The 17,308-nt window shown below is 46.2% G+C and overlaps 2 protein-coding genes across 2 annotated transcripts in view; one reads left to right on the top strand and one right to left on the bottom strand.

Annotated features, from left to right (window-relative positions):
• The window catches only part of MYO1E (myosin IE), a 92,946-nt gene extending 82,430 nt beyond the window's left edge, over nt 1–10,516 (top strand). The window contains exons 25-28 of the mRNA XM_055715453.1: nt 13–105; nt 2,580–2,784; nt 8,741–8,910; nt 9,428–10,516. Coding sequence (XP_055571428.1) covers nt 13–105; nt 2,580–2,784; nt 8,741–8,910; nt 9,428–9,504 — 545 coding nt within the window. The 3' untranslated portion in view covers nt 9,505–10,516. The remainder of the gene's footprint in view (nt 1–12; nt 106–2,579; nt 2,785–8,740; nt 8,911–9,427) is intronic.
• A 1,340-nt stretch (nt 10,517–11,856) lies between these two features.
• On the bottom strand, nt 11,857–17,182 carry CCNB2 (cyclin B2). The gene is made up of 9 exons (XM_005435505.4): nt 17,031–17,182; nt 15,875–16,003; nt 15,669–15,794; nt 15,106–15,276; nt 14,865–15,023; nt 14,303–14,539; nt 13,269–13,409; nt 12,563–12,673; nt 11,857–12,256 (listed from the first exon to the last, which is right to left on the bottom strand). Exons 1-9 carry the CDS (start codon nt 17,058–17,060, stop codon nt 12,152–12,154), a joined length of 1,209 nt encoding a protein of 402 aa, XP_005435562.3. The 5' UTR covers nt 17,061–17,182; the 3' UTR covers nt 11,857–12,151.
• Nucleotides 17,183–17,308: the final 126 nt, after the last annotated feature.

The following is a 17,308-nucleotide window of genomic DNA, read 5'->3' as shown; positions in this document are numbered from 1 at the left end:
GGTTTCTTTTAGGTCCTACTAGACGGAACCTTACCCAAAGTAGAGGGTATTCCAACAGGTCTCAAAGTCAGACTTACCCCATGAGAGCCGCGCCACCTCCTCCTGGTAAGTCCCCTCAGCCTCAGGCAAAAACAAAGGGCCACATTCAGGCCACTTACTTTGCTCTTGCCATCTGGTAATTTTTACCCATTAAAAAAATCATAGTAAAGGTTTAAAATCCTCTTTGAAAGATCCTGTCTGGAAAACATACCTGGTAGGCAGTTTAGGAAGTGTACTGTTGGAGGCTGCAGACCATCAGCCAGGTGTCCCAGCAGAGCTGTCCTGGTTATTGGGGATGCTGGCACGTTCAGCCACATTGTATGAAACGCTGAATCTAAAACTAACCCTGTAGCCTTCTGCACTTCCCCGTCATGGGTAAAAGCTACACACTTACCAAGCCGTAGATTCTGCTCTGCCGTGAAATTGCTGTCAGTGCCGTGTTTGTGTTTCATTGTCCCACCGTTAGCTAACAACTCGTGTGTGCCGGGGGCTGAAATGTACCCCCGGTGCCGGCAAGCAGCATGGCTTTTTCTGCACGGGATTGATGTCATTAGGGTGTTTCACTTCTGCCCTTGAGAGATATGATTAATTTAGCCTGTGAACTCAGAGAGAAAACAATATTCCATTGACCCAACATTTCCCAAGTGGGTTTTTTTTTTTCACTTACACTCCCAGAGTACTTTTTTTAACAAAGGGTTCTCTTTCAGTCAGCTGCTGTTTGTTGAGAAGCACAATGCTAATGGTGTAAGTTGGGTGTGCAACCAGTCTTAGTCACCAGATTAACTAGAAAATTCCCAATTCTCATAGCTGTTATGAGTCAAACTCAGGACTGCATGATCTGCAAGAGCTGCTTGTAGTAAATTGGGCAATTACAGTAGTTAAAGTGAACCTGCCTGCAAACACAAGAGTAAATACTCATACAGAGCGAGTTAAAGGAAGGAAAGGCTGATCTAATACTTTCAGAAGCTCTTTCAGCAGTTCCACAGCTACCTGAAAAAGACAGAAGCATTGGCTGAAGAAGCTTTGTGCCCGCAGCCCAAACCCAAACTTGCCTCACGTGGGTGAGGTAGTTTGGATGTGGATTTGCACACAAGTCCAGGTCAGCGGTGGATGCCCGTGCTTGCCGTAGGGCCTCTGACCATTTATCCCCCAGTGCTTATGACACTTCTGAGCGGACACATCAACAGAGAGTCCAAATTGACATGTAACATGGTTGTAGCATTTTTGTGGGTTGGTTGGTTGGGTTTTTTCCTCCTTCTAAATTCAAACTCCTCTTTAAAGTAGCCAGTTATAGCTGGAAAAATAAGATTGACGATAGGTATTACAAAAGAATTCCAGTTAGACTGTCCAGACTTTCAAGGAGTGTGATTTGGGCACATTCCTCCTTGAAAGTCACAAACAATTCTCTCTATCCTGCTCTCCCAACACGGGGAAGTTACACTGTTGTCCTTCAGCATTTGAAAGGTGTTCTGCTGTTTTCACATCCGTTTTGAAATTAATGCACCAGTAGCTGAACAAACTGTTCTGTATATGTTCAGGATAAAACAAACCTTCGTTTATATTACCATAATGTATGTGCCATACTAGCTTGGGTCCCAAAGTGAGTTTTATGTACAAGTTATGACTACTTAAGCTCTGCCACACTATCAAGAGAGTATCAGAAGCAACGAGCAGCTGGTGGATGCAGTAAGGCTTTTCCCAGTGCCATGATGATGAATTCTCCTCTCTGCACAGCTATTCATTCTGCTAATTTTCAACAGGCATAATCATAATGGAAAAAGGAGAGCATCACTTGCAGCATTAAGCAATCTAATTTCTGATGTAACTATAGCTCCCATTTTATTCAGTAGGGGTTTTAGGAATGTAAAACATGTTGAATTGAGCTCCTTAGGCCCTGACATCCAAGAGGCTCAGACATGGGGGGGGGCGGGTATTTCACATTCAAATTAAAGCCATAATTATTTAAATGCATTTACCCTTGTCATCACCTAGAAAACTCAAACTCCTTTTGAGCTATCAAAGTAGCAAGGCTTTTTTTAAAAAAAAAAACACCCCACACCATTACAAAAAAACCCCCACACACTGAAAAACCAACCTTGCTTGTGAAAATATACAAATATTTGCAGCAACTTAAAAACCAGTCTACCCAGTATTCAGGGAGTTGGGCAGAATTTGAACTTAAAAAGAAAAAGAGGCCCCCAGCAATTCTAGCTAGCTTTAGATTAACCCATATCCGGATAAAATTTTATTTGCAGTGTTTTAAACAGAGGTGTGATGATTACATGCTAGCTAACATTAATAAGGTCGAATTCAGCTGGGAGCTAATCCTCTTGCTTGTTTGTAGCATTCAGGGCACATGTTTCAAACATGAAGCCAAAATAGATCGCCAGCAGACCCAAAACTGCGTGTAAATCAAACTTGCAAGATTTCAACATTGTTTTGTTTTCAGGTTCCTTGATAGCTCACTGACACAAAGGAAAAGTTACCTTTCTTGAGCAGTAGTTCAGACTGCACGCGTTCACACTTCTATTTACTTCCAGGTCAGCAGCAAAATGGAGTAATAAACCCCCCCGAGTTTGTAGCACTGCCCCATGTCGCAGGAAACCAACGGGCCAGCCAGAAAAACCTGTATACAAACATGACACGACCGACTTTACCACGGCAGCTCTCAGGAGGATCAGGCAAGATTTCACAGCAGCCAGAAAGCTTGGATTTCCTGAAAGTGCCTGACCAAGGAGCAGCCGGGTAAGATTTTTACATCAAATCTGAGAAATTTGTGTAATAGCTTCACACACTCAAACTGTCCATGACTGATAACAACCTTACGTTGTGTACACAGATGACCAGATCGTTCTCTTGAGTTGTACTCAAAGGTGTCGTCACAGGATTTCAAAACACATATTCTGTTGTAGGCCTTTAGGAACGAGGGTGAACCAGTTCTAGTTTAATATCTGAAATTTGCATGGTACCTTCTATTTAAAGATATTAAGACACTTGGCAGGCTGTCTTTCCCTTCTGGTTTAGAGACCATAGACAGCAGATGCCCAGAGAAGCTGGCCAGCAGTCCCATTTCAGCTGTGACTCCTGACCCACCTACCAGACCTGTACTTCTTTTTAGGAGGAAGGCTTGGCAGCATGACATTCAGGATTACTTCAGCATCTTTTGGACTTCTAAGCTGCAGCCTTGCAGAACATGTTACGATGACGATTCTAGAAGATTAGCGAGTGGGCAGGTCTTGCTGTTGTAACTGGGCATTTCCCAATAGCCAAGAGTCAAAAGCATCAAAACAATCACCAGCAGCAGCAGAAAGATGGACCCAAGAAATCATGGGCTTAGTAGGGGGAAGCAGAACAACTCTGAAACCAGCCGCTCCAGATCCTGACTGGAAGCCCAGAAGCAGGCAACCCCCCCGATTTGTGGAAATCATGAAGACAGGAGTCTTCTGTCAAATATTTATGGGACCTTAGTGTTCCAGAACGTTAAAGGCTGTGCAAAATGTGAAGTTTTTCAATGAATGAACAGTTTCTACTTTAACTCAGACCTTATAATCCACTGTCTTGAAGAACACTAGTGGAGCCTTACTATAGTGGGAATTTAAGTTCCACTTAATGTTCAAAGACTGGGGCCTATTCAGCAATTCTAGAAAAAAAAAAGAAAAAAAAATACTGTGGTTTTGAATAAGCAGTTTGTGTTTGTCCTTGCTGATGACTTCCCAGTTGTGTGATTTAATTCTGATGTAACCAAGTCTCAGAGAGTTGCTGTTAGCAACAGCTGGTTGTCCCAGAGCACATTAAATCAGCCAGGGAACCTACAGCAGCAGACAGAATAAAAACGCACTGTGGTGAGGTGTGATAACTTTGCATAGTAATAGCTGGTGCAGGCACAATTCTGTAGTCCGCAGCTCTGTGAGTAAATGTACATGATAAATACCTCCTTGTTTAGCAGAAAAGCCGTATGTACGTAGAACGAGCCATCGTTCTTACAGCTCACCACCTACATTACTCACTGAGGGGAAGAACAAGAGGAAATTTGGACTTTTCCTGCTAAGAACTCACTGTTTGCAGGTCCTTGGTTTATAGCAGTGCAGGGCCCCACGCAGATGCTTTCCCCCCCCATGGGCTCTCTCTTTCCCTCCCTTCCAGCACTGTCACCCCCCCCCGCAGCCAGCCAGCCCCCATAGCCCCAGCACGGGCACCAGTGCGCTTGACTTTGCACCAGCCCCTGACTAGCTCAGCCAGCCTGAGCCTCTGCTTCCCACAGCAGCTGAGGCACCGTCCGTCCCCTGAAGGTGAGGCAGAAGTAAAACCACAGACGCTGCTGTAGTAAGAATGTTGCCTAAGGAGTTGCCCGGGTATCTCAGAATCTCCCAGGATGCCATTCTAGCACGGCACTCTTTCACCCTTATCCTAGACTGCCCACTGCAGGAATGCAGCGGCAACGTGCCACATTCAAAGACTGCTGTCGTTGCTTACTAACACTTTAAAGCTCTCGTGAGTGATACTTTTTCTGTGAGCTGTCAGCTGTGGCTGACAGCGCATCGTTTTGCCAAACGTGGAAGAGAGCTTGCGCTTGGGATGTGCTGGGAGAAACCAAGAGTAAGGCAAACTTCCACCAAGTTTCCACCTGACCTTCTGCAGCCCCTTAACGTACGTATTTGCCCTCAGCCCTGGAATATTCCGAGGGATGAGATAGGACAGCTCAGTCGCCTTCTCCAGTCATCTGCATGGACGGGGTTCTTAATGGCAGCAGAAAATGACTTCTTTTTAACCGTATCAAGAGCATCTTTTTGTACCAGCAGCCCCTTCCCAGCTGTCAGGCAGCAGACAGGCTCCTTAGCAGAGGTTCTGCTCTGACCTCAGCGTTCCTTAGCGTGTGAGATCCACCTGGCTGCCATACGCAGTCAGCATACCACAGCGCTGCTTCCAGAGAGCGTCAGGCACCTCACAGAAGACAGTGAGCGTACTCAGAACGGACAGATTTTTCAGTATCAAAAGAAGGGCGCGGTGTGCCTAGTAAGGGCTTTCTGGTTCCTGAACACACAGAGCAGAGGCAGTCAGCCCCCCAGCAAAATTAGGCACGTCCAGAGTATGTTTTCAGGTGTACCGATGGCCGTTGTTTTTCCCCACTGTGCACCAAGTGTCAGCCGTAAGGTGCCGTAAGCAGATTTAGAGCATTTTTCTGGTTTAAGATTGGTCTCCAGATAAAAAAGAAATTAAGAACAAGTGGCCACTACTACTTATTTTAACGATTTCAAAATTTGAAGCATGTGCTGACACTCTCAGATGCATTTCCACACCTTTAAGTGGTGAAATTTGTCATTGCATGTCAACCTACTCTATGAAAGCTGTTTTGCTAGTATTAGACATCTACACCGAGTTGAAACTGCAGTTCATGTAACAACGACAAAACCCCTAAGCCACAGGCTAAAGCCGTTGCGATTTCTGTCAGAGAGCTGCGACTGACACATGCATTACTGTGAAACGTAGCAGCCACCCCGTATGTCACGAGATGGGAACTATCACGTTGGATTAAAAAGATCAGCTACATCATACCACAGTTCCTGATGCCACAGGTACACACCAACAACCCCATCTGTTTCAGTCTTAGGAGTTTACAAGGATGATTAGCACACATTAAGGCTTCTGTTAGTTACCATTCAAAAAAGCAATTATGATCTATGTAGTCCATGGAAAGGGAAATAAACCCCAACCAACAGAACACACAGGGTTAGAGCACTGCCAGCCCCCTAACCGCTGTATGCTCGAGGGCTAGAAAACATCTCACCACCAGCCACAGCAGTAACGGCAACCAAAGCGGGTCTGGGACAGGCACCCACCGCTCCCCTCGGGGTGGGTTTTGTGGAAATCACACTTCTCTACAGGAAGCCCCAAGTAAGACAAACGAGCGCTTGGTGGCAGCTTACGATTCAGAGGAAGGAGGTAGGGAGGGAAGAGGACATCAGGGAGTGAGGGCGGTTTGGTTTGTTCTTTTGGTTTTGTTGTGGTTTGGGGTTTTTTTTCTGAGCAAGCCACAGCTGTAGGCAGCATGCAGCAGCAATACGGACGCTGCTGTGGAAGGTGAGGGAACCTCTGAAGAGGGCTCAGCAAAGTAATAGTCTTAGACCTTAACATTGCAATGTGTAAGCTGCTGCCTGTCTAGTACACACTGCGAGTTCGTTGAATTGTGTCTTCCTGAAGTGTAAAAGAGTATTTTTGTCAGAAATAGTGGAAAGGGCCCACTCCGAGGATCATTTCAGGTGGGCACTGAAATAAGCAGTTAATAATTTGATTCTGCATAGGTGTGACTTCCGAAGGCGGTGGGCTCGCCTAGGGCCGGGAGCATTCTGGCACAGGGTGTTCAGCGCGCAGGCAGCAACCCCTGCAGCCCAGCTGCTGCCGGCACTGCCCGGCGCTGGGCATCTCCCAGCAGGTGGTGCTGGGGCCGTTTGACAGCCCGGTTTCCCGGCAGAAGCGGGCACGGGAGCGCTTGGCCAGCAGCCTCGGTGAGCAGCTCTCGCCGGGACGGGTGGGGGACAGCTTCCTGGGGGTACACGGTGGGAGCGGGGCACCCCAAAAGGCACAAACCCACAGCTGGGGCTGGGGGCTCGCCCCGCTCCCACACCCGCACCGGTGGGCAGCGCCCACCCCCTGCCGCAAGGCACAGCCCAGCTTTGCCTTTCCTTGCGTGCCAGGCAGGAGCAGGAGCGTGGCACGGAGCCCAGGCGGGCAGCAGGGCCAAGGCCAGCACCATGCCTTGACCTGGCAGCTTGGTCGCTCGTTATCCTGACCCTGCACGTAGTCCCGGGGACGGCAGCGTGCTGGGAGCCACAGGGATCTTTTTGCACAGAAGCCGACGCACGAGTGAGTCTGTGGAGCAGCACACGGCACTGCTGTAGCCAGCATTTGATTTGCCTCATACCAATAGCTCACCATCCAGTCCTGCCAGCAAGGCAAGCTGTGTTTGTTTTCCATCACCTTCCCAGTGCCTGCATGCTGGTGGCACCCTTGGCCAGCACAAGCAGCGGGGACCCAACTGGACCAACCAGTAACCCAGCCAACCTGGCAAACCATTTACCATGTAGCTCGGCTCCCAAAGGCAGGCTACAACAGCCAGGCCTGCAGAGGATGGCAGCAGCAGGGATGCCCAGCAGCCTGCCCTGTGGTGCCATTCCCAGCATGGCGATCCTCAAGTTTCTCCAGTACATTCAGCACTATGGAAAACAAACGTCCCAGGGTTTTACAGCAGCAACAAACCAAAAGCAAAAGCTGCAAGGCTGTCTTCCTGAGCATTTATCAGCGCCTTTAGTAACCTACTGAAAAGAAACAGTATGACTGCGTTCAGCAGTGGGCTAGATAACTTTTTCCGTGACTTTTCTTCATAAGGGAAAGCTCTAGTGTTCCCTGTACACAAGGAGTGAGCTAGAAGAACTGTGAATTTAGTATTTGAAAACCACAGCCATTATAAATCTAACCCTTAAAAATGGTATTCAAGTTTAGCAAAGCTGCCTGAAAAGGCTGCAGTACTATCACAGCTTCAATTTCTAACAGTCTTTAACAATCCAATGTAAGCCTGAGGTTAAAAAACAAAAAAACCAAAAAAACCCAAAAAAAACCCCAACAGCAAAACAGCATGCTCTCACCAACAAAACATCTATTTTAACATGTTCTTGTTCCAGTGCAGTTGCAGAAGAGCTGAGCTCATTTTCTACAGATTCTTTTCTTCCGATACCCAGGGCTAGGTTTCACGTATCTATCCCGAGCAAAGCCGATACGTGCAGAACACCAGGAGAAAATCCCCTCTCCCAGTCGACATGTTTAGAACTGAAACGTCACTACAACCCCGTAGTTCAGGGCTCGCCTTCTGGGGCAGGTCACTACGCAGACTTAGACCTAGACAGAGATACACTGACAATTAAGTAAGTCTAGGACTTTGTGTAAAGTAACCGTAAAGCTTTTCTGCAAGAGCTGTGTACTATTATTATGGAATTACCTGACACAATCGCCGTTGTCTCCTCCACATTGCTGGCAAGAGTTGTAATCGTTCAGCAGCTTTTTAAATTTATTTTAAACTGACATATCTCATCTAATACCTGTTCTCTCTTCCAGCCTTTATTAGCTGATGCACTGGCAAAATGCATTCCTTCCCTCTTTCCCCTTCCCAAGCTTTGGAGTGGTCACAGCTGTGACAAAGAGTTTGTGCAGCATCTCCCCTGCTGCTTCAGAGTTGACCATAACAGAGCAAGTCCGTAGATGGACCTGGAGTCTGAGGCAACTTAAAAGAGATGCAGTCTCTCTTACAGCTTAGTCACGAGAATGGTAAAGTAGCAAGCCTATGAGCTAGAACTTTGTTTTTAATGCTAGAAACTAAATCCCTGGTGAAGTTGGTGACGTTGGGGCACGGGGAAAGACAGACTAAGCTGTTTGGATGCAGAGATATGCATGAACTGCATGTGCACATTTGTTTACATATTCCAGCCCGAGCACTAAAATGTTTTCTGTGCATTTGAACTGCCGTTAGGTACCTAGAAATGGCAACTCTGTCCCTTTCACAGGGAAGTTTTACAGCGCTAGTTTAAATTATTTTAACGTTTAAGAGAATCCTTTTTCCCTTGGTCTGTGATATTCTTTAAAAATCAGTTCATTAGGACAGAGGACAGGTAAAGCTTTGAAGCACACCACATGCGGTTTTTTCTCCCATTAGCGTTCGCAGGCAGACGACAAACCGCCCCCCCCCAGCTGGAGGAAGGCCTAAGCCACAGCCAAAACCTAAGCCTCAGGTACCGCAGTGCAGGGCGCTGTACGCATACGATGCTCAGGACACAGATGAACTCAGCTTTAATGCCAACGACGTCATCGACATCATTAAAGAAGGTACGTAGAGAGAAAAGGATCCGTTACTCAAGTACAAATCTTGAAGACACGCTGTCCCAAGTAGTTAAGATGTGACTTTTTAAGCCACCCCACATTATCTTCCCTTATGAGGCTTGCCAGTTCCTATTATAGCTCAGGGAGCAGAGAAGCCTCCACACCAAACCTGTTCACTTAAAAGCACATTAGAGACAGATTAATGACTTACTCCTCGGTAACTGCAGATCTGTAAATTTAGTTGAGAGAGTAATTCTGCCACAGCCTGTAGCTAAAAATTAGCCTAAACGCAGCTATAGCGCAAGACCCAAAAAGCAATAAAGCAGTTCAACTCTTTGGGCCCCCAAAGCAGCCTCATGAGGCACGGTAACGCAACCAGATTAGCAAGCTCCGCTTCTCCAAATCATTTCTCCTCAGTCCTTCGCAGAAAGGCTCTCACCGTGCGGAACAGCTTGGCAAGGCTGCCTCGGGAAGTACACAGAAAGGTTTACAGAACCTCACCACTTACTTTGCTTTGTCGCAGATCCTTCTGGCTGGTGGACAGGAAGACTACGAGGGAAGCAGGGCCTGTTTCCCAACAATTATGTCACCAAGATATAAGAAACTGTCAGACAAAAATTGGCATGAAGTTACCAGTAGTTGAAGATGTCTTCCCTTGCCTTCAGGACCCTGTTCTTGTGAGAGCTGGCATTCTCAGCAGTACTTTCACCGGTAAAGTTGTAGATGAGCAAGAAGAAAGTGACCCACAGCGCCGACTTTGATCTTTCATCTTGGGAGCATACAGCAATGGACATACCGACTGATTATTTATTATATTTAAACCTGGTTTTAACACCTAGTAAGTGAAGAACGCTCAAACCTACCATCTTCCTGAAAGAGGAAGGTGCTTTGCAGTCTAGAACCAGGGACTTTGAAAGGGGTGTATTTAATAAGTGCCTTCAGCTAAATATTGGTAAACCTTTTAATTATCTACTGAAGATAATGTTAAATGCACATTTCCTCTAATGCACATCAATCCGGGGAACACGTTAAGTATGCTGCTACACGTCAAGAAGATTTAGGCTCATTTGAGATGTTACCATCTATAAACCCACTGTGATGGTATATTTAATTCTGTACAGAGTTGTAATGGAACTGGTTTGTGTTTGCTGATGCGTTTAGGGACTCCAACGGGCACTACAGGAAGTTACAACAGAAATCTGTGTAGTGCTGTATGCTAAACAACGTTACCTTCAAGATTTATATTATAATATGGCTGGCCCATGTTGGATTTATGTTTAATGCTCTACCTGTTATAAGAAGTGTCTTTATGCAGAGCTGTACATTTATAGAAACAGATCATATACTGTATATAAAACATGAGTATGATAGAAACATGTATGAATGTATAATGTAGTATTCCACTGTTCTTATTAAGTAGTTCTACTAGAATTTTTATGCCAGGTACTTACAGATTATGCACTACTCCTTTTAAATGGCAAAAGCAAGCGTTATTGCTCAGTTCCGATTGCCTCCCACACCAGAGTGGCTGCTCCTTGCCATACAGTTATCAGCATTCATGCTTTGCCTTCTGAACCTCCATAAAATAAACCACAAGCAGCAGTCAGCCGAACAGGTCTGTTCTCCGTGCAGTTTGTTTGCAGTTACGTACGCACACAGATCCATCCGCAGCGCCTGCTGGCTTTCACTGCACCGCCTGCTTGAAGAGAAGAATCCCCTTCCTTTGCTCCAAACCAAACCATTTTCACCACAGCTAAAGTGCTGTGCATTACACGTTTCCTCATTAGGAGCAGTTAAGAAAACCTGCATACATTAAGTGGAGTAAGCTTTCAGATACAGCTAGAAGTCTTGGATCCCCTCCCTCCAAAACCACTGCGCCCGAGCCTAAGTTAGGCATGCTTGAATTCCATGGCTGAACTCTAGAAGCTAAAAACTAGGTCCTCAGTCCAGGGGGAAATCACATACACACAAGGGATCAATCACATTTTTCACAAGGCCATTTGCAGCAAGTGCTGGGCTTACTCATCCTATGGGAGAGAAAAGTCCCCTATGGAACAGGAGATAACCAGTAGCGTCAACATCTTTCAGACAAGGGGGAGCACGGGGTCCAGGCCGTTTCTGGACCTTGCCCTTTGCATCAACCAGCGCGCTCACGCAAGCACTGGGGAAGTGACCGGTGATGAGTTCAGTAGAACTCTGAGAATACCTGGGGGTCTGTAAACATAACAATACTTATACAAGACCCCGTTAAAAAATAGGCTTAAATGAGGTATTGAAGTAGAAAAGTTGCATTACTTTTATGCTTGTATTCCTTGAGCGTACCCATAACGATGTTTATTAGCTACAAAGGAAAACAAAATGTTAAATGATAAGGAAAAATCTATTTATGGTGGGGGTTGACTATATTGTCCCAGGTATAGAGGTTTATTGGGGGATGGTGACTGCACAGGCAATTAAAAGCTAGGGGTGGGGTGGGTGGGTGTCCAGGAGATGCAGCAGGTTCCAAGAGCTGAGCTGGTTCAAAAAGTCTCTTTCCTATAGTTCCATGTACAGCCCCTGCACACTGGTTAGCATCATGGGAGACTCAAGATCTTCCTGCCTTAGCTCCCTTTGTTTAGGTACACAGAGAACACATTGTCTTACGTTCACCTAAACACAAAGATTTAGGTGGCTAGTATGTCTTAGAGCCAGCCTACTACCTTCCCCAAACTTGAAGGCAACAAACCACAGGAAAAAATATAATCCTGTATACTTCTTCAGGACAAGGCACTGAAATAAAGTATGTTTTTTAGTATCTTTTAAGGTACATCATGAAAACATGGAACTGTCTGCTTGCTCTGTCTTACCTGAAGAGCCAAACCAACAAGTTCCCAAATATAACTCACTATACACCCTGGAAATTCTCATTGGAAACAACTGCTGAGAATAATCACCCACATCTAACAGCAAGTCGTATCAATCACCTATTTAGTCAAATGTCCTGCTCAAGACACGAGACTGCACACACGTCTAGACAATGCCTTAAACATTAATTGGCAAAGTAGCTGGTTTTTGTTGCTTGGGTTTTTTTTTAAAAGAGAGGAGCTTTATTTCTAGATCGAGTCGTGTTACAAAGCACATTTAAAATTTCACCTTCCGAGTCTGAAATGTCTGTGGTAATGCTGGAATCCTAAAAAGAACAGTAGTTTTGCCTCAACAGGCGAATAAGGACAAAGTGCATATACCACCAGGATGTGGCTGCCTAGGGTTATCCTGAGAGTGATAAAGCCAGGTCCTTGATAATCGCGCCACTCAGCTGAGGAATTGTGCTGATCATCAGTAGTTCTCTACTCGCATACTTGTTCTTTATAGCCTGCAGACAGAGGAAGAGTGTTAACAAAAGATTTACACATAGAGTATTAATGTTCAGGCAGATAATTTTGGGTGAAATTAGCCCAACTGCTTGGAAAACAAGCAAACAAACAAAGAAGTGAACTGGGTCGCAACGTAGCAAGAGCAGTTTGTCAAACACTTTTTGAGTTGCTACTAATGCAACTTGCTCTCGCAGGCTTTAAGAATAGCATATACTTAAGATAATATACAGAACATTTACCTACAGAGCCACAAAATGCAGCACAGGCATTTCTACAACATTAAAGATTTAAGCAGTTATACTTACAATGTATTTGGTTAATGTCTCATTTACTTTGACCACGTTCTTGGCCATATGTTTCATCGTCATCACAAGGCTGTCTTCTGTATACCCAGTGTAGTACTGGTGCTTCGTACCCTGCAGCCCAACGGGAAGAGACGTGAGATTTAGGAGGTGGGGGACTGCTGCTCAAGGCATGATCACTTCAGACAGCAAATGCCCTAAGCTTCATGGCTTAGCCTTGAGTGCTGGGCACTGCAGTACTGTCAGTTCAGGCGACAGATCCAGAGTAACATCTGGCACATAGTAGATGTCTGGACACATCAATGCCAAGAAGCAGGTTTCTGTGCTGCACAGAAGATAAAAGAAGCAACCCTTGCACGAGTAACCCCTAGTTGAATTACAATTCACTACTTGTGGTCCACGATTTCATTGTTCTACACTTACTGTGAGATTAGGAAAATCTACCTTCTTTACTTACAATGTGACCTTCCATAACTTGATACATTCAGGAGAAAAATCCTTTCTTACGACAGTGTTCACACAGAAAAAGAACATTTTTAGTGGTATATTCCATTTTCTGTCTGCAACTATGCATCAGGCTGTCCAACTGTCATTGATCGCCAACATTATTACTGACCTAAATGCAATTTTCTGAAGCTGTGGTTTTAATGGTTCAATCAACTGACTAAAGGAAAAAACTCTTAAAAATGAATCAGATTAAAATACTTACCCATTTTTCATGTCCCAGAATCTTTTGGGACAAGCATAACGCAGCAGCTGCAATCTCTGAAGGACGATGATGAACCATGTCGTAGTCTATCAGTGTCAGCTCCATCAGGTATTTTGCTAGTGTATGTTGCTTCGCATCAGCCTATCAGATTGAAAGCTCGTTAATTCACGAAGTCTTACTTCACCGTATCGTAATAATTTGGGATTGTTTATTGCATTCATTAACTGACAAAACAACAACAGTCAACAAAATCTTTATTTAGGGACCATAGTCTCTAACAGGCACTTGCCTCCAAGTCAAGACCAGAGGCCAAACCAGTCTAGTCTAGCAGCCATTTGCAATTTAGACACAAAATGAGGATTTTAACAGAAAACTGCAGTGCCAGGCACTGCTGTGCCCAACCGGGGGTACAAGTGCCTGCTCCCTCTGTAATACGCTTTGGTGAGGGGTGGGGGCAGGCAATGGTGGCATGGGAGAAGTAGTAGTGTAAAATTAGTTAAGGAAATGCCTACTAAAGCAGTCCGCTAACTTCAAGAGCTACCCTAGTGGTCTGTTGAGGTACCTGAAGCCCACTTCAAGTGTGGGCAGTTCACTTGAGCGTAACTACTGAGGAGGGAAAAAGGGGTCAGGTCAAAGAGGAAGTTCATCTTTTGATTCCTAAATAATAAAATATTTGCATCCAAAAATTATGAACTGCAACACTGCTCACTTTTTACTAAAGTAAACACCTGATCACCAGACAAAAGATTACTCTAATAGCAAGGGTTCTGCTCTAGGCATGTTTAATTTACCCTAACACAGTAAAATTACTGCCACTAAGATTGAACACAGACCTCAGTGAACAGAAATGTGAACTGCTACTGGCTGACAGAGTGACGTTATCATGTTAATCCACATGGTGGAGTTTCACAGCTGAATTTTTCCTACATCCAGCGTGTAAGCAGAAAGCAAGTAAGATCACATGATAAAATGCCAGAAGCAATCCTAACAGACTTTACACAGGTAAGTTCTAGCCAATGAGGACAAGTACCCACCTTCCCAGCTTTTGATGCTCTTCTTAAGAAGTGAATTGGAAGAGGTCGTCCCAAATCAAAGTTTAACTCTTTAAGAATTGTAATCTCCATTTCTCTAACTTCATCACTGGTGTAGGCATTATCAGTAATGTAAACAAAGTCTGCTATGTCAGGAGAGTACATCTCCTCGTATTTTGAAGCTAGAAGCAGTGCTGTTACACCCACCAGCTGAAGCCTCTTGCGAGATACTGCATGACTCTGAAATACAGGAGTTTTAAGAAGTAGGCCTCGGTGTCAAACTCTGAACAGATTCTAATTTGTCAGTGTAAAATACCAGTACAACAGTGCTCATTCTTATAACATAAATGAGATTTTCCCCTTTGAGTCAGAAATGTCCCTACAATGACAGGCTCAAAGAGAACTGCAGCCGCAGTTAAGATGCTACATTATACAGAGCTCTTACACAGCCAGCAGGTTCTATAGATTCTTAAATGTATGAAGAAAGCATAAATCCTAAACTCCTTTAAAAGTACAGTCACTGAACAAGCCTCCTAACCCAAACAAGAGTTGAAAAATATCTTACTTGTAAGAAGCGATCCATAATTGCCACACACATATACAGTGTTTCCTGCAAGAGCTGGAATCTTGAGTGGACCTGGACAAGCCAGTCAACTAAAATTGCGCGCATACGTCCATTGATCGTCTTCCCATCAAGGTAATGTGGGTGGACTGATTGCTGCAGCTGTTGGAGAAAGAGCTGTGTGAGATAAACACAACAAGATAAACACTATAGTGCAGAGCAGCACAGAATCCATATATCGTACCTCAAGCTCTCTCAGATACAGATAGATATCTTTTACGTAGTCACTACACAGTTGAGGATTCCCCCAGTCATCAGCATCAATGTCTTCTACATTGTTGAGCAACACATCAGAAAAGGCTTGGCACAAATCCTTCTCTTCCATAGACACATCCATAGGGACAGGAGACAGAACCTAAGGAACAGATCATAGCGCTTACACATTTATTAAGCTGTAACGCTCCTTTGTTTCCACATTTTTCCAGTTACTAGTACAATTTCTTAGGACAGAAGAAGTTGAAACTGAGCTCGCATTCTAGCGTTGACAAGCTTTCACTAAGATGCTGTACAAACAGAACTGGAAGACTTTGTAATAATTGCCAGCTAAAGCAGAAACCATTCAGTACTTCAACAGCTATTTGTACCAGTTTAACGTTAGTCTTTAAGTACAACATGCATTAAACCAAAGCCTCAGTGCAGACGTGTTGCTTTTTCAGCAGGGAAGCGAGATACATCTAATGTATTCTGAAGTTAGAGCTCCAAGTTGCAAAACAAATTAAGAATCAGAGCAGTATCATTACTTCCTACCTTTGGAATACCATTTTCTTTCAATGTTTGATTTGCAGCAGCTGGAGGTTTAGGCAGTGCAGTTGCATTTACGATCTTACTGGGGCCTTTTGTAGGTTTTGTGGATGCTTTGCAGCATTCTGTTTTCTGTAGTGAAAACATTTACTATTAGCATGGAACTAGTAATGCATCTTTTCCTTACAGCTAGATTTTAAATGTTCCTTTACCTTAGTCGCATGGGTTCCTCGTGTCACAACTTTATTTCCTATTTCTTCCAAAGCAGCCCTTTTACCAGCAAGGCGAGTTTTGGCTTTACTTTTAAGATCAATCACAGCATTCTCCATCCCTCTAGTGACCTAAAGCAATAAAATTCAAATTACAGCTTAGAGTCAGAAACCAACATACTTAATTTTCAGAAGCCTAACTCCATTACGCACTCACCATCCCCGTACTGCTGTACCTCTGTGCGTGTTATCCCTATCCGTTACTCAACCAGTTTTATTTCCTACCCGTTCACATATGCTCAGAGGACAAACAAAGCAACTCCTTTGTTAGGTACCGACCATGTAAGTGAGAAAGCTGATACTACACGTACAAAAATAAGCATTCTTTGTTACGTATAGCAAAGAAGCCACCAGGTTTAAAGAGTTTCTTGGGGAGTTTAGGTTAAACTGTCACCGTAGAAAACAGGTTCTTGGGTCCCCTTCACGCACCTTCCCATGGAGGCGCTGGAATCCCCCCCTCCCTCCCGCAGCCCCCGCACCGTGAGGGGGAGGGGCGGGAGGCCAAGGCCAGGTGCGAGCTGGGGGCAGTGCCAGGTGAAGTGGGACAAACCTGGGGGGGGGCGGGGAACGGGGTACACGAGGGCAGCGCGCCCCCCCGCCCCGACTCACGCACAGCTCAGCCCGGCTTCAGCCCCCCCCCCCCCCCCCCCCCCTCCCAACCCCTCCCTCCCCGCTCCCCCCCCCCCAACCCCGCCTCAACGGCAGGCCCCACTCCACTCCGGCCGATGCCCACACCACAGAGGCACAGGGGGGCTCCCGAGCCGTTAAGGCGCTAGGAGCGGCCTCCCCTCAGGGGCGCGCCCCACCCTCCACCCCCCTCCCCCTCCCCTCAGGGGCGCCCCCCCCCTCAGGGGCGCGCTCCCCCCCCCTCCCCTCTCAGGGGCGCCCCCCCCCTCAGGGGCGCGCTCCCCCCCCCCTCCCCTCCTCTCAGGGGCGCCCCCCCCTCAGGGGCGCGCCCCCCCCCATCCCCCCCCATCCCCCCCCCCCCCCAGCCTGCCCGCAGGGGAGCGCACCCCGCCCCCACGTTCAGCTGCCTCAGGGGCAAGGGCGGCAGGATCTAGGGGCGGCTGGCCCCTCCCGCCGCACCAGCGATACTCACAGGGGCGCGACGCGACACCGGCAACGCCATAGCAAAGAGTATAAGGGACAGCCGTGGCCACTCGCCCCCCTTCTCACTCAGACTCGTCCACCTCCAGCAGCACCAGCGACTGGAGCCTCACGCTGCCGCGGAGCGTTTTAAATCCCCTCTCCCGCTCGCCTATTGGGCAGCTTCGTACGATGCACGCACTGGATTGGCTCGCCCTCTCAGGCCCCTCCCAAGCAGGAAACGGTTTGAACGGTTTCCGGCAGGGGGGGCCGGTGCGCAGCGGGGGGGCG

Source organism: Falco cherrug, chromosome 7, assembly GCF_023634085.1.
Source record: "Falco cherrug isolate bFalChe1 chromosome 7, bFalChe1.pri, whole genome shotgun sequence".
NCBI lineage: Eukaryota > Metazoa > Chordata > Aves > Falconiformes > Falconidae > Falco > Falco cherrug.
Note: the sequence above shows the minus strand (reverse complement) of the source record. Positions and strands in the feature narration are given on the sequence as shown.

Excerpts from the sequence above, each read along its gene's own strand:
- CCNB2 (XM_005435505.4), bottom strand. The coding sequence starts at position 17,060 with ATGGCGTTGCCGGTGTCGCGTCGCGCCCCT. Across the intron at positions 15,795-15,874 it reads GAGGAACCCATGCGACTAAG|AAAACAGAATGCTGCAAAGC; the intron begins GTAAAGGAACAT and ends TTTTCACTACAG. Across the intron at positions 12,674-13,268 it reads TTCTGGGACATGAAAAATGG|GGTACGAAGCACCAGTACTA; the intron begins GTAAGTATTTTA and ends GTTGGGCTGCAG.